This window comes from Solanum verrucosum, unplaced genomic scaffold (assembly GCF_900185275.1).
Source record: "Solanum verrucosum unplaced genomic scaffold, falcon-dt-bn FXZP01000060.1, whole genome shotgun sequence".
Taxonomy (NCBI): domain Eukaryota; kingdom Viridiplantae; phylum Streptophyta; class Magnoliopsida; order Solanales; family Solanaceae; genus Solanum; species Solanum verrucosum.
In genome coordinates this window covers 5,006,372-5,025,048 of record NW_026020129.1, presented here as the reverse complement: position 1 = coordinate 5,025,048, position 18,677 = coordinate 5,006,372, and the positions used below count along the sequence as shown (strand labels likewise).

At 27.7% G+C, this 18,677-nt stretch overlaps 2 protein-coding genes across 2 annotated transcripts in view; one reads left to right on the top strand and one right to left on the bottom strand.

Annotated features, from left to right (window-relative positions):
* The window catches only part of LOC125826958 (acetylornithine deacetylase-like), a 291,462-nt gene that overhangs the window by 159,491 nt on the left and 113,294 nt on the right, over window positions 1-18,677 (top strand). The window lies entirely within an intron of this gene.
* On the bottom strand, window positions 16,343-17,374 carry LOC125826946 (uncharacterized). Its single transcript, XM_049506297.1, has one exon. It carries the CDS (start codon window positions 17,319-17,321, stop codon window positions 16,593-16,595), a length of 729 nt encoding a protein of 242 aa, XP_049362254.1. The 5' UTR covers window positions 17,322-17,374; the 3' UTR covers window positions 16,343-16,592.

Sequence of the window (18,677 nt, the reverse complement as noted above, 5' to 3'; positions counted from 1 at the left end):
ATGACACAAATTTATTAGGATTCAATGTTAATTTGTCTGTTAGATTGAATTATATATCTTATATAAAAATCATGAATTATTATGTATTATTATCTTGAAATCTATCCTATTCATTTCAATTAATCTGTCATATTTTTCTTTATAATCTATTAAAAAGTAATGTTCCTTTTCTTTTCTTAGTTCCAACTCCACATAATATATTTAAGATCACAAGATTAAAAGACATTTACTATATTTCACACATTTTTAATTTAAAACCACAAGATTAAAAAATCTTTCTTAATTTCTTAAACTTCATTCCAAGTCAAAATTGAACAAACAAATTGAAACGGAGAGATTAATATTTTTTATTTATCACACACATAAAAAATGGAACTAAGTAGCATGTTTCATTATCACATGAAGTTCAATATATGTATAATTTAAGCTACATTATAGAATCAAAGTTGAATATTTAATTATTAAATGGATCTGTATTTTTATGTTTGTGAAAACATTTTATAAAATGAAATAATAATATCAGAGTTCCGGAAAAAAAAAATTGCCATATGTATGGAGAAAGAAGAATTACTCTCTTCGTCCCCTTTTAATCGTCATGTTGCGCTTTTTGAAAATCAATTTTACTAATTTTCAAAGATAAGTTAGATTATTATATTAATAAGACATTTAAAAAAAAATAGATAGTCAAAAAGTATACAAAAACTACTATAAATTACAGATTTGTGTATATCAATATGATGAAAAATACATTATAAAATATTAATCAAAATTCTTATAGTTTGACTCTAAAAATTAAAATTATAACAATTAAAAGTGGACGGAAGAAATATTAAATTTTTTATTATCTAGAATTGGCTGGTCGTTGTCCTAATTGGTCCTCGGGAACACCAAAAAGATAAATAACAATAATAATAATAATAAAATAATTGTTCTGATTGGACTTTTAACCCACTTAACTTGCTTTCAGTAAATATAATTAATATTTGCCCTTTAAATGAACATATATTTACAATATTGCCCTTGGTCGTTTGGTTGGCTTCACGCTTCTATATAGTAATAATGTACATAAACTTTATTTGCATAAATCTATTGATCTAGTTGAGTATAAGAAGATTCATAAAATCGTTAATGCAAATGCCACAACATGTGTGTCAAGAGTATTGAAAATATAATTAACTAATAAAATTGTGTTTTCTCTGATAGTTTAAGCTTTTAGATGAGAAGGTCGCACACTTTAACTAAGAGCACCTAAGATAGACAAACTCAGAATACTTCAAGTGCCCCAATATTACCTTAGCTCAAATATGAGCTGAGAAAAAGGGATATAGCTAGATTCGAACCCAAGTTTCGAGTGTAGTTTCTCTAACTTATTATACCAGTACAATTGCACTCTTTTGCTCCTTATGGATACAGTATTAATTATATCTTAATTTCTAACAATTTCTCAAAATAGATATACATATATACAATTGTAACACCAGGAAAGTCCAATAAGCTTTTCTAGTTCAACTAGGAGAACAAAAAAAAAAGAATAATTTAGTAGTGGAAGTGAAAAAGAAAAGTTATTTAATGAGTAACATTTTCTTTTGAGATCCCCTTTTATTTTGTAACATGAATTGAGTGGCGTATAAGAAACATCTTTTTATATTTTGTGATTTTGTGAGCTAATAATGCAGAGTTTGAACTATACATTGCCTGTAACAGGTCCAATTCTAATTGGATCTAAAATATTTGAGCTAATGATTAGAGTAGAATTAAAATGTAGGTTTCTTAATGGACTTTAATACATAATTCAATTTGGATTGTGATAGTTCTAAGTTGGACAATTCAATTTGGGCCGTGGAGGTCAAGAGTGACAAGTTCCATCTGATTGAAATAACCTAGGACAATTCATATAACAAGAATATTATTTATTATATACTAAATGACATTAGTTAAATGATAAAACATCAAACACACTTATTTTATTTTGATTTTATTCACACGTCAAATTTTAATTATTGTGAAAAATAGCTAAATGAATCTATTTCAGTTTAATTTGATCAAACAATAAAAAAGATACACCCCTATACAAGATTTGAACCAATGTTTTAAAAGACTCTGTCGGGACTCGCCTTGAGGCTCTAGAAAAACGCCCCAAGACTCAAGTGTGGGACTTAGTTCTATAAGACTTACTCCCTAAGCGTCCGATTATACGCCTTAAGCACTCCCAACACCTGGGGCACACCTAATAGATCTTACACAAATTAAGTGTTAAAATCTTTAGTTAACATTGTTGACCTTTATAATTCTTGAATAAATGAATGATTCTTAATAAATTTTTTAATCTATAAAGATAAGAAGATTGAGAGTAACTCAAATAATAAATTGTAGTATCACATCTTTAATTACTATTCGGTAACATTTTGAAGGTGATTATATATTACGTAATATTTCTTTTAAAAATACATAGCGAAATTTTACGTTTTCACTTATCATTGGTCTTCATGGTTTTGTCATATGTCTCAAAATTATTACTATTTTATTTAGCTATTTGAAAGTAATTTTATTCATAATGGAGTGATATTTTTATTATAATACTATTAAGTTTTATTGATTATTTTCTTTTAGTGGGGTAAATTGTATAGTATGATAAAAAAAATATTTTTAGAAATAATGATTTTTTTATTATTAGAAAGTTAAGATATTAGATTATTTATACATGTATAATCACGTTAGAAGTTTTATTTTCTATGAGTTTCCTTAATTATGTTTGTAATTATTTCAAGGAAAAATCACACCACACATCTATTTAAGAGTTAATATTACAACTTTTAGATCTACCTTTTTTATATTCCTACTTATAACATTTTAATTACAAGTATTAACACATTAGTTTTAATTTATAAATTAACTACTTATATATTATATATTATATATTATATAATGTTATATAATTAATAGGTGAGAGAAATAATATTAATGAGAAAGAATCAATTTGTAATTATCTATTACACCTTTTAAGGAATTTTTTAACTTATCACATGTCAACCCACACCCCACCCTCACGTTACTCTCAAAATATATTTTTCATAAATATACTAATTTATAATTGACAAGATAAATCTTTCCCTTGATATTCTCCTAATTAGTTGATTCTTATTTTGATTATTTTATTATTCCCAAGATAATTATTAATTACTGTTCAAATACTTTTTGTTTATTAATGACTATTGGGGCCTTTAATTTAAAAATAAAACAAAATTTATCACCGTATATTGTAATATGTAATTTTCTCTCTCTTTAATCTATCTTTTGATGTTTCTTCTATTTTAAATTTTGAATATTGTTTTTTATTTTATTTAATCTGATTTTTTTAGAATTAAGAATTCTATATTTTGAAAATTTGATTTCATTTTATAATTTAATTAATCTGAAACTTATATAGAACTTGTATTAATTATTGCAGTTTATACTTTTAACTACAGGTTTTGATTTTTGGGTGATGTATATTTCTTTTGCTACAATTTCTGACAACAATATATAATAAACATTGTTTTACAGTTAGATTTATTCTTCCCAAATTTATATCCGTTGGATACCAATTTCATACATTTTTATTTTCTGCCTTTGTTCTAAAATTTCAATTTGGATACCAAGTGTATATAAATTGGATACAACATCAACTTGTTTTAGAATGTCTAATTTGGTTGAAATATCAGTTACATTTTGTTTGTTTTTTTCATTTTCAAGTGGGATGTCTGTGGGATACCAATTGAATACAACATTAATTTGTTTAGATTGTCTAATTTGGTTGAAATCTCAACTACATGTTGATTTTTTCAATTTTCCAATGAGATATCAATTCGATACTAAATTTATACAAATTGGATACAATATTAACTAGTTTTACGTTGGGTATTTCAGTTGAAATCTCAACTATATGTTGTTTTTTTCCAATTTAACCGCTGGGACGTTAGTTGGATACCAAATGTATACCAATTTCATACTAAGATTTGACTTAATTTTTCCAGTCGATATCAATCGCATACCCACATTACCTATTTTTTGAGTATAAATTTGAAAAACACTGAATACACAAATGATTAACACACATAATAAATATTCTGAAATTATAATTCATTAACTTAAAACACAAAACAAATCAAAATATGAGTTTGCCACAAGAAAATAATCAAATCAAAATAAAAATAAATTATGTCTTTTTTCATAAGAGTAATTTGAACATGTCTTCATGTTGTGTTCCTCCCGACGACATGTACTGCACGTAATCTTAGACCTCTTGAATTTCACATCAACAAACAATTTACAGAGTTCAAGTTGTGGTCTCCCTACATTTCTTTTTGAACCAGGCGACAATAATTTATGCTCCGACACTTTTTTGAATTGCATATTTTCCTATTTCATCATAAATTATTGTGTTAGTATTACATCATATAAAAGTACAAATAACTTTTATACATATGTTGTATCAGTATACAAATTTCATACCATTTTTATGCACACAAAATTCATACAAAAGTAAAAATACATATGTTATTTTTAAATAATTTCATATGTTATTACAAAATATAAAAGTAAAAACACATATGTTATATCAGTATACAAATTTCATACAATTCTTATTCACACATTTCTTACCTATTTCATGCCAAAAGTTATTAATTATTCATATCATGCCACTAGAATACCAAAATAATTCCAGCTTAGAAATATTAATTGTCATTTCTTTAATAAATAGTATACCAAATTCATTACATTGTTATACTCAAAATTCATTACAATATAATGCCAAAAAAAAATTCAATCAATCTAGAAATTGTACCAAAAAACATTATCGATTGTCATACATGTCTGCAAGTATTAGTATTCCAATTCCAAAGAAAAAATTATCTATTTTTTTAACCAGAAATATACCAAAAAATAAAAAATGGCTTAGACAAATAATGAACAAATTCAATGTTCATACCAAAATATAACATTATATATTTTTTTTAAAAAGGTCATAATTCAAATTATTATACACAATAAAAAATCTGAAATTAGTATACAAATTTCATACAATTATTATGCACACTTTTCATACCTATTTTAGCCAAAATTATACCTATTTCATGCCATAAATCGTCACTTTTTCACAGCAGAATCATGCCACTATAATATCAAAACAATACCTCTTCTAACTATTAATTGTCATTTATTAGACAAATAGTATACAAAATTCATTCAAATATAATTTTAAAATCGTACCAACATGGTATAACCAATATACCAAATTCAAATAAATTTTATGTAATTTTTTAACCAGAAACATACAAAAAAATATGTTCAAACCAAAATCTATATCAATTTTAAACAAATTTTATGTAATTTCAAAAGTGAATATTCATACCAAAAACGCCATAATTAAAACGGAAAAGGGTCAAAATTGCCCCTGAACTATGTGAAATAGACCACTTATACCCTTCATTACATTTTGAGATAAAAAATGCCGCCTGTTGTTATCCTAAGAGACCACAAATATCCTCAAGAGTTAACACCCCAAATTTTTATTAACGTGGCAAGCCACGTGGGACTAATCCTTCCACCTAACGTTGCCAACTAGGATTCACTACAAAAGAACTAGACCTTTAGCGGCGACAACAGTAGCCACAAAAGCCCAAAAAATCGTCACTAAAAGTTTTTAACATTAAATTCTAATTTTGTGTTTTTTTTTCTTCATTGTTGTTTTTTAAAAAATGATATCGATTAAGTAGGAGTTTGAAGACACTGTATGTTTTATTTTTTGTCATATGTAAATGTATAAAATGTACAATGATGCATTATATAGTAGGAGATTCAAATCGAGAAGTAATTTTGATGATTTTTTGTAATAATATTGTATGTTTTTAATATTGATATTGCAAGTTATTTATTTTAGAAAATTAGGTTGCAATATAAAATTAATTATCATATTTTTTTTGTTGAAAAAATAGGTTTTACTAGTGAATGGTTGTTGGAGCCTTAGTCGCCACTAAAAATCACTCATAACCTTTAGTGGCAATATTTTGGGTATTTGTGGCGACTTTGTCGCCACTAAAGGTCAAGTTCTTTTGTAGTAAATCTTAGTTGGCAACGCTTAGGTGGAGGGATTAGTCCCATGTGGGTTGCCACGTCACTAAAAATTTGGGGTGTTAACTCTTGAGGGTATTTGTGGTCTCCTGGAATAACGACGGGGGTATTTTTGATCCAAAATGTAATGGAGGGTATAAGTGGTCTATTTTGCATAGTTCAGGGGCAATTTTGACCCTTTTCCGTAATTAAATTATTATACACAAACAAAATCTGAATATTTCTTTTTCCAGGATCACTGTTCATATTTTTTTAAAACATTTGGTTTGCATTATAATACAAATAAAAAATCGCAAAGAACACTAACCTGAAGGACCCCATCTACCACCATGTTTTATTAATAATAATAAGAAGTTGTCCATTACAAGAAAATAAAGATTAAATGAAACGAATATGAATTAGATGAGAGTGACAGTTTACAGAGAAAATATTAAGAAGAGAGAGAAACCTTCCAACAAAAGAAAAGAAATATGTTTGAACGGATTTTAATTGCTTTGATCTAAACAAGGAAAACAAATATATATATATATATATATATATTTTATTTTTATTTTTTAATTAATTTTAACTGATTGAATAAAAAAGGAAAACTAATATTCCTATTTTGTTTTGAATCCCCTAAATTTATGGCATTATTAATTATCCTTAATGTATTCAAATTAATGACATATCCATTTTTTCCTTTTTTTTTAAAAAAAATAAAATGTTTTTTACTATTATTTTAAAAATCTTTTTTTTTTAATAAAATGTTAGAAACTGAAATTTTTTATTGTTACAAAAAAGTTTATTATACTGTCATAACTTGAAAATATTAGTCTTATATATATGTCATTTATAAAATTTTCACTTATTTCAAACTATTGATGTATTTTTATAATTTTATGTTATTATATTATTATTTATATTGTAAATTGCAAATTTAAAGATTCATAAGGCTTACGCTTCACGTCTCGAGGCTACGTCTTATTCTATACTAAGTAAACCACCCCGCTTCACGCCCCCAACTTTTAAAACATTGATTTGAACTAAGAGTGGTTTCTCATCACGATAAATATATATACGACCATAAAGATCTTATTTTGATCACTCATTGGTAATTGTTGACACTTCTTGATTGAGCATTCTGGTCCCTCATCACGTGATGATCACCAATCTATACACAAGTGACTTTTCGAATGTCTAGTTTATTTTTCGAGATAAGCTACTCTAACTAGGATATTTTTTGGACTTTGCAAACTCATACGTACATATCAACACAAAATATCATTGCCCTTTGGTTACGTTCAACGACAAAGGGCCCATATAATCCATCTACCATAAAATATTAACCCTTCCATCTCTCCTACATTTACTTCTAATAGTAGTAATAATTGATGAGCGGTGATCCACATGAGTGTCCCGTGCGATGCTAAAATAAGTGCACGGTCATATCAGATTATATAAATTAGAAATGATCACACTTCGTAGAACGTGCAAGCAACACACATTGAGGATATAAAATGCGAGAAAGTTGTTTGAGATGATTTGGATATGCTTGACGTGGACTTATAGATGCAGGAAACTATAATAAGTAAAGGTGTTAAAAAGGAACAAGGTAGAACTAAAATTACATGAAAGAAAGTGGTCTTAAAAGATCTTGAAATACTTGGTATCATCCATACAGACTTAACTAAATATAAGACGACAAAAATATCCATATAAGTGATAGCTACTAGCAAGTTGAGAATAGGTTTTAATCTCGTATCAAAACTATTATTAGTATATCTTAAATATAATCGATCCCAACTTATTTTAGATTGAGACGTCTGTAATAATTGTTTTTTTAGGGAAAAAACTAAAGGAGCAAGCGTGTGCGTATGTGTACTGTCACAGACTAGTGGTACCAAAGTGAAGGGAACGTGTACATTCACACAACCCAAGAAATGGAATAAAGATGGGGTGAGAGATTCAATGAAAAGAAGGTATGTGAAAAAGGAATGACAAAAACAAAAGGCTGAGATTGAAAAGGAAGTAGAGTGTTGTTCAAACTGGTCTGCTTCACAACATAACAACAATTCAGTAAAAGCCAACTTCACGTGTACGGTCGGGACACTGCACAAAGACAATTCAGCCGTTTTTCCAACTATATTGATTCAAAATTTAAATTTTATTGTAATTTTTGTTGATTGTATTTATTTAGTTAATATTTTTAATATGCGTGTTCTGAATTTGAATCAAAACTAATGAATTTGTAGATTGATGCAGTCTAAACTTGCCCTAACCAATTGGATCTACGTAGTTTACACTGTTGTGGCTTTCTTTCGTAGCCACCATACAAGTTATGGACCATGTATGAAACTATCCACTTTTATCAGCATCATTTGATATTTTTGGGACTACGATTGGGGATTATATATGTTCAAAGAAAAAGTTGAGAGTTTGATTCTAATGGCATAAGTTTGAATTTTAATGATTCGAAAATTGGTTGCTCAATTGAAATAATTTCCATTATGTACATATAGGAACTTAGCTATAATTCATTCATCACTTTCCCATGAATCTGATCGTAACTTTGCTAGAAGCGACGAGAAGGGTATTTGAGAAGACCGGAGATAGTTATGAACTAACTAAATGACTAGATTCTTTCGAAACACTAGCCAAACTAATTATTGGATGATATACGACACCATTTCCACAACCACATTCTGATATTTTTGTAGTAATAGAGAAAAAAAATTCGCAAACAGAAGAATTTTTTATTTTTTTTGCATAAAATTATATTATTTTGTTCTCCTTAACTCCATTCACACAGAAGAAATTACTCATATTATTTATCTGTTTGCACTCTCCTTCTTCAAATCTTTGATTAGTTAGAGTAATAATTTGTCAAAAATATGAATCAGTAGTCGAAAAGTGCTAAACAAAGTAAATTACAAATTCTTTTTTTATTTCTTGTTAAATTTTTAAGCTATACAACAAACATATTAAAGTAAAATATACCAAGTTATCCACTTCTTGAATCAAATTCTATGATTATAACTCTTATTTTTATTTAAAGTTTGTCAACTTATATTTAGAATTATGTTAACAATTCATTTAGTAATTGCTTGTTGAATTGATAAAATTTTATCTAAAGCTAATAATTTTTGTGAAAAATATGTGTTTGAAGAAATCATCTATAAAGAAATTTTAAGTAAAAATGTACATCTAAAAGTTAAGAAAAATATTTTTTAAGTAAATACATATAAAGTTTGTTTAGATTTTAGGTCTCTAATTGAATTTTCACTTTAAGCCTTCAATTACTTTGAGCGGCCCTGACAAGGGCCAGACAATATGAAACGGAGGGAGTACAATATTATATATATATATAACAGTTTTGTTCTGTTTAATTTCTTAAAACCTATAAGTGTCAACATAGTATTATATCTTTGTAATTATTCAGTGCATCTAAATAATCAACGTCTTTGATTAATTAATTTTGTTTAATTCTTTTAACAGTCCATGTGTTTCCATGTCAGAAACAGATCAGAGACTTGAAAACATTATGAATCTGTCAAGTAATGTGTGAGTCTTATAAGACATAACTAATTATAAGTAAATGCTTGCACTAAGCTCCAAGAATTAATTAAGAATGAAAAATCAACCTCACGTAATTAAATAAGACTTTTATGTGATCACCTTTATTTTTCCTTTGGTATAAGAAGATACATTGCTACTATGATTAAGATAGTACATATTTTGGAGCAGGTTTCACAGCTCATTATCAACATATGGTGTTGTTAACAACTAGTCACTCCTAACTAGTCCTGTATGTATCTATATATGACTTGCAATTGAGTTTGCTTATTGTCTTTGGCTGTTTCCTCAAAAATGTTTGTGGTTTAATTCACTTGTAAATTGTGACCGTTGTGGCAGAGTTAGAATTTTCATTAAGGGGTTCATAATTCGGATAAGTCAACTCATAAAAAGAAAATGTACCTAGTGAATTCAACATCTATTATATATAGACGAAAAAAGAATTTTAATAATGTAAATTTTTTATTGAGATAATCTAGATGAATCCTTCGATCCTACCTGGCTCCGCCCAATTATGGGACAGATATGTGTCAACCTCCAATTTGAAGAATCGATCGAAGTGTCACTTTTAATACATACAATGGGCTTAAATGGTTGGGGTTCTTGTTTAGTTACATCATGTTTGGGTTTCATTTTAGTAATAGTTGGTAGGGTTCAGTCAGAGTTTGTAAGTATATTCATTTTGACTCTATAAATAATGTTTTGTGATATATTATATTATATTATATTTAGTGATCACAATATAATGTTCCTTGCCGACTATCTGTGGACAATTCTCTATCAACCATTTTATTTCCTTGTTTTATTTCATGTGTCGCTATTTATTTATTTATTCCAAACAAGATACAAATCTATATTAAAAAATAACTTAAATTTAAACCTTTTTTTTTATTCAAAGAGATTAAAAGCCACCACAAAGGAAGAAAATGATGCAAGAAATTTAAATACCAAAGAAATTCAGTCAAAACCAGGGTTCAACATTCTCTCTTTTGATGTTTACAACACTCTTGTCCAACAATACTTGTCTACTATTGATTTTACCCAATTCTTAAGAAATTATAAATTGGACGGTAATTTTACTATATCATCATTTGAATATAATAAATAAAATGTCTTAAAAAATGTAATAAGGAAATGATTATAATTAATGATAAGAGTAATTAGGAACTAAGGGTAAAAGTATTCATTGATTTTATAAAATAGACAAGTATTGTTGGACATCTCAAAATAGCATAATGGACAACAATTGGTGGACATCTCAAAATAGCATAGTGGACAACGATTGTTGAATAGAGGGAATATTTAGCGTTTAAATAATACTACTCATTTCATCTCAAAATGCTTGTCATGTTTGCATTTGCACATTAATTCTTTATGAAAATAATACTTAAAGAGGGGTACTTAATTAGTTTTTGTCTTGAACTTCTAAAATGATAGTACTAAGTATTTTGAGTTGGATATTTTCTTTAACCCCTCTCTAGGAATTCCATCGTTTTTATTCCCTTGATAACTCGAACCGGTGATCATAGGGTTATAGGATTAGAACAATGCCTTTTGTCGAGGAAAATATTTTTAGTAAGAATAACAAATATCACTACATCAAAAATGAGTTTTAGCGGCAATTAATTAGCAATTGCCGCTAAATATGTATTTTTAGCGGTAATTAGCACTCTTTGGATATGTCCCTAAAGGCTTTAGCGACATTGGATCTAATGACACTTAACTAATGCTGGTAAATACTTTAGCACTCTTTATTAATGTGTCTATTTATTGCCGCTAAAAGTTATTTTTATTGTAGTGTATGTTGAGACGTAGGAAATAATATTTCTTTAATAAGTTAAAAACATGTGGAGGAATCATTCAACTATATATCACTATCGATTACAAAACAAGCAACGCAGAATTTCATACTACGACAATATCATTGTAAATAGAGCCATTAATATGAAATTTCCAACAGATATACGCTTAGGAAATAGTTCAAGTTCAGTGTTCTATGATTAATTTAAACGTGAAATTCTAGAAACTTATACCTTGGACGTAAATATGAAAATGTGCCAATGTTCGATGCATTTCTTTGAACATTTTAATTAAATTATTGATCTTTCTGTTGATCCAATGGTCCTAAATCCTGTACCCAAAAAATAAAAAAATGGTCCCTAAATCTTCTATGAAGATTTTACAACCAAACAGCCAGCTTAATCACGTGATTGGGTTTATAATTAACTATTCCAAAGATTCGGACAAAATACTATAAGGATTTGGTTTAGCAAAAACTAATACTCCAATTTCATGCTTTTGGTAAACTAAGATAATCTGTACGTGTTTTTTTTTAGGTTAGGGATCGTTTGGTATGATGTATAAATATAGATAATCTTGAATAAAAATTTAGTATTATCTCAAGTCTTGTTTGGTTACTTATTTTGGACCAAGTCATACTAAGATTAATAATTATACTGGGGTAAGATATTAAGAAAATAACGGCGAAAGACATTCAGAGGAAAAAAATATACACTAAACTTATTTTATTAATACCTTAAAGACATATTAATAGCTATAATTTCTAACTCAAAATAGAAAAATATACTAGTAAACTTATCAATTCATTTCAAATAACAAATAGAAAGAAACTAACTCCTAAATTCAAGCCATACAGAACTCTAATAAAAATAATTTAAATTTTTTAGAAGTTAGCTACTCAAAAAATGAATTTATGTAAAAGAAATTGTAGCTCGTTTTCTTGTTTTATTTTTTCAATATTCTTGGACATATCTTCAACATGGTGGAATATAAGTAAGTACCGAGATTAATTATCTTAAGATAAAATAATGAAAATTACGAAAATATTTCTAAAGTCTCTCAAATCCTTTTGTTTACTAAATAAAGTCGATGATATTCGACAAACAACTACTTAGAAATTATATTATGCATGTACTTATTTTTTTAATACAACAAACCAAACAATTAATAAAGAAAATTATCCAAATGAATCAAATAACCCCTAAAATTATATTTATATCCTTCTTCTTTTTGTAAAAATATAGGTAATTATATTACTTTACAATTCAATAATCATCTTTACCGTTTTTATAGAAGAAAAATAAACTTTTGTTATTTTCATAGTTCTTATAAAATTAAATAACAAATTTATAAATCGTTACAAAATCAATGGCCCCGCAATTTTAGCATCATAGTCGCACCAACAAAAAGAAGAACCATTTGTTATAAGATTTCATTTTGACAAGTTAGATTATAAAGCAATTATATATATAGGTAATTAACATGTGTCTTTGACTTCTCATTCTTGAACTTTTTAATAATTACATAGGCTAAAAAGTTCATTTTGAACCATCAAACCAGGTAAAGGTAGATTGTCAAACAAACAAAAAAGGTTTATGAGTTATGACTATTCCAAATTAAAGTAAAAATAGTTGGTAGAACCTTAGTCAATGGGCAATAAATTTTAGCAATAAGCTTTCACATTATTATTATATTATTACTATTATGTAACAGAAATCAACTACCATAATCATGTCAAAATATTCGTCAAAAGTAGTCTTGTGAATATTATATAGTATATAATGCTACTTGATTAGCACTTAATTGAATTTGTATCAGCCGTTAATTAGTCAAAAATTTAATCTAGCGTTCACATAGTTACACCATTTTATGTTGAACATATACAGAGGCAACAAAGGTGGCGATTCTTTTTTATATGATATTGATATCCGATTAGTTTATATATACCTTGCTTATTTATTAAATATTTATCATCACTCATTAGTACATGTACGATATATTAGATAATTTCGACCATCAAAACTTCATGACTCTTTACAATTTTAATAATTAAAAGAGCACAATCAAATACTCTATTCTAAAAATTTGCTAATTTATACTTATTTTCAATTCTCCAAAATATTTTGTAGATTATTACGTACTTCGTTGTCTCTGGGTGGCTAAATTACTTCCTCCGTCACCTGCCGCCACAGCTTTGTCCAAGTAACGCCTTTTTAAAAAAAAGAAAATAATAATAATTGAAGACAAAAGAAATTATCTTTCAATGGAAGTACAGTTTTTTTTTATTTTTTTATAAACAAGTGCAAAAATAAAAACCTTTTTTTTTGCTACTTCCCAAGGCAGAGAAGACAAGTTGTATTATCAACATGGGTTGTGCTGCACTGATGGAGTGCTTCACCCTTAATCAGAGGTCTCGGATTCGAGCCCGGGGTATGGAGAAATCATGTTGGGAGCGCCACCCCCGAATGGCCCTGCAGAGTGCGATCCGAATTTAGTCGAAGCTTCAATGTGGGCTTCCCAATGTGAAGCGGGAGGAAATATAACTTAGTAAATGAAACAAAATTGTAATTGCAAATAAAATTCGCAAGTTCCATCTTGCGAAAAATTCAGTAAATATCAATTTACATGATTATGATTTATGAACGATATTTTTATCAGGATTAAATGACAAAAAATTATGTACATTACATGATCGTTAACTTTTCACGCTCGTTCTATATTTTTCTCGCACGACTTACATCCCTCCCTTCATCCACAATATTAAACATGATTAACATTCATCCACAAAAGTATTTGGAAAAATTTACTCCAATTTGGTTTATTTAGGACAAAAGCTGCTCAAAAGAAAAAGTCACGAGACAACTTGAGCTCCATTAATACAATTAAAATTTGTTAAAATTGAAGTGCCTCTAGTTCAAGTAAAATATCTGAAATAATAATTATTTTTCTTAAATTGTCTTCAAAAGGGGCCTGAATTTCATTAAAAACAACTTTTTTTGTCATAAGGCTTATAAAGATAGGAAAGGACCCCCGGCCCATTTTATTTGACATGATTTAATACCTAATCTTTGAACTGATATACTTTGGATTTGTGTAAAAATAAAAAAGAAAAACAACACCTTGCATGTGCTTTTGTTTCAATTTGCTTTGATTTCTTACAAACAAATATGGTCACTAATAATTAGACAACAATATATAACATTCATATATACCTACTTATAATTAATTATTGTTATGTAATGACACTCAAATTTATGAGCATATATGATTAAATTATATTTCAATCATAAGTCTACATTAACTAACCAACTACCCTAAATTATTTGATAAATTTTGTTCTGTATATATCTTGATGACTGTCTTACTTTGCACAATCAATTTCTTTCTTTGCTATTGATAATGATCCTTAACATGTAGGACCACTATTATTATTATTATTATTATTATTATTATTATGGATTATATTTATCACACAGATGAGGATGACGTAACACCACAAAAAAATGCTAGGTACATAGTTATAATCATCCGCATAGTATTGTTATCTAATGTCATTGATAATATATTTGTTTCTCTTCTCTTTTAATCTAAAATTTGGAATCCTATTTAGTTTCTCATTTGAAAGAGTATATAAGAGTAATGCTAAATAATGTATATTCATAATACTTATTTTAATTATGCAGAGATAATAATTTCTTATACATTAATTGATTTGATGTATTAAAATAAATATGTATTGAATAATTTTTTAAAAAAATATTTATTTACAAAGATATTTTCCATAAATATGATGGAAAAAATGTATAAAAATATTTTTTTGAGAAATAGTTGGATCTTTAATCATTCTAATTTCTAATACATACATTTAATCTCCTTATATTACTAAATCCATAAATTCCATATATTATTAATAATATACTCCAAAGACACTATTAATATATAAAACTAATACATACTTATTATTTTTAATACGCTCTATCAAACAAAGTAAAGATAGATATAATCTTGAATTATTCTCCCATATTGGCAAGGATGTAGGACCACTTGTTTCTACCTTTTGTATCAAAATAAAGAAAAATATACCCCATAAATAACAAATATTATAAAATCGACCCCATCGAAGGTAACATGCTATTTTGGTCATAAAATAATTAACATAATATCTTGTAGCCGAAAAAACGATCTGGAATCAAATTTTTATTGCAAGATGTATGTAATTCATCTATTTCAAGATTAATGAGTTGTAAACCAGGATTTAGCCATGAAAATATTTTGTAGTTAAATAGTAAAATTTGTTATTGATTTTATTTGGTGACATAATTTTGTTAGGCGTTAGCTATTAGCAAATTATCAATAAATAGTTACTTTTAATTTATTTATTTATTTTTGTAGTGATTGGTCCATCAAAATTTATGGAAGTTAAACTGAAGCAAAAATAAAATAAAATAAAATAAATGATGAAGCAATGCTCAAAATTATATTATGTTTATGTATAGATTACATCATTCTTGAAAACGAATAGAGTGACATAACCATAAATTGATAAGACTTAATATTCACACTTTGAGTCAAAATTAGGTGAACCAAAATCGAACTCAACAGTCAATGTTTTGATCAATCGATGAAGACAGATGTATTCAATATGTGTTTTGATCAATCGATGAAGACAGATGTATTCAATATGTGTGGTAATAGAAAGTAATATATGTATCTTCTAAAAGTAATTAAAATCGACGTAAATTAATTTCAATATCACGACTATAAAATAAACAAATGTTTCCTACTATATCCAGAGGGCCAAGCATATATATAAATTTGGTGTTATAATAGAGTTATTCAATATTTATACGACAATGCAATGATAAGATATTCAACGTACCAAAAACCATATACATAAAATTAGATTCAATAGAAACAAAATAAAGAAGTTGAAGACATGTACAATGGAGATTTACTCAACTTTAAAGTACATTGCAACTTCTTCTAATAATAATAAAATACATTAGTGCAATTATTTTTTCGTACTCAAAGAAATAAAACTAATTTTGTTACTATTTACTTTCTTCATACAATACTCTTTAGTAATTTGCTGAACATTAGAAAACACTCAAAAAAAAAACGAAAACTCAACCTCTGTACAAAGGCGACCGTTCGTGAACCAATTTCGAAGCCTTCGATTGCCGGAAAACTTTCATTGGACTTGGAAAATGCCATCCTTTGGACTTTGCCGGCGACTTATTGCCGTCACCGGCGCCGGAAACTGACGCTATCACTACACTCATTGATCGTGATCTCTTCATCATCCTTGCAAAATCCTCAATTCTACCATCAGTAAATTCGTTAATATTTTCATGATGAATATCCGCTTTGGCTTTCGGTTTCGGTTTCAATTCATCATTCTCTGAATCTCCGTATCTCCTACTCTTACTCAACTTGAAAACAGACCAAAACGACGGCGTTTTGCTCATCTTACTGTTTTTACAATTCGGCTGATTTTTTCTGTCGACGGAATTTTTGTCTCGTGATGATCGGAGGAACGGAATTCCGACGGATCTCGATCTACGGAAAGACGGTTCACTATATATGAGATTGGAGACTCGTGCAACTGAGCAACCTCCCTCGCAACCGCCGCCACTACGACCGGTCGATGAGGAAAATAGAGAAAACGAAGATGAAGAGGAGGAAGACGACGACGTGGCAGAGGCGTAGCAAGCACAGGGGCGTACGTTAGCACAGTCGGGGCAAAGAATGACGAGACGGTCCTTGAGACAAACAGGGCAAACACCGTTCCTTCGTCTCTTTGAAGGGTGTTTTGGACATTTCCATACTTCTTCTTCATCTAAGTAGACTGCCATTTTAAAGGTGCGTTTTGAATTTCTCTGTGCTTTGATAAAATTCTGTTATTTCTTCCTTCTTTTTTGCTGCTTAATATATAAAGGGAGAGACAATAACTTAACCATAGTTAGAGGAATTAAAAAAACTTAACTATGGTTAAAACTTATTGGGGTATAAAACTTAACCACGGATAAGTAATCTTTTTGGCAAATGTTGGTAGACCAAACAGCGTGTTTCGTCCTATTAAATAAGATTTTAACACTAGGCACAATTGTGGGAAGTATTTACGAGAATGCCAAATTTTTTAATGACAGGAGTAGTGAATAGTCGTGCGTTTCACATATAAAAGATTTGACTAACATTGGTAAGTTGGTGAAGGATATTTGTTATCGTATTTTTTTTTATTAGTAAAAATAAATAAATTAATACGGTGTTTAGTTTATAATTACAAATCTGCATAATTAGAATATGTATACATACATATGAGAAATTTATTTCTCAATTATTTTATGCAAGTAAAAAACATAGCAAAAAAATAATTAATATCTATATAAAAATTTAAATAGATTCCCTCATAACAATTCTTACTTTACTAATACAGTAATACCTACATAACTCTAATTCAGGAACAGTCAATCTCTTTAAAAATAAGTCGTCCGTCTTAGGCCCCCTTTTTTAGTAGTAGTATAATTGTTATAAGTCCTTTCTTAACAAAAAATAATTATTATATTGTGTCTTCATTTTATTTGTCTTTTTTAGTTTGTTTCAAAACATTAAGAAATGTTTCTTTCTTTTTTGTCAATTTTTAAATTTAACTCCCACTTGACATATTTAAGATTACAAGATTAAAAAATATGTTGATATATATATATATAGTTTAAGACCATAAAAAAAATCAATAAAAAGAAAGAAATAATTTGCATCTCAAAAATAAATAAAAAATCGCCTTCAATTTATTTTTGAATTTAGGCCACTAACTTGCTTGAACCGACACTGCTGCTCTAACCAACTACCAAACAACCCCTAAGTATTTGATATATTTAATTTAAATGAAGATCTACAGGAAATAATAACTCTATTATACTATAAAATACAAATAAAATATATATATATATTTTTTTCAAACTCTATTTATAAAACTACAATGGTAAATGGGTAACAAAATGTCCGCTCCCCAAGGAATTTAGCGTGGATCTCGTACAAACCAGAAAATGAGAGGTACTCCCTTCGTTTTAAATTAATTGAATTATTGAGATATTTTTCATTTTTCAAATTAATTTAGTTGTTTAATTTTTAAGACTACTTTTTGAATGTTCTTTCAATTTTACCCTTCATTAGTTAGTATTGGAATTAGTTATTAATTAATGTTTAGTTAT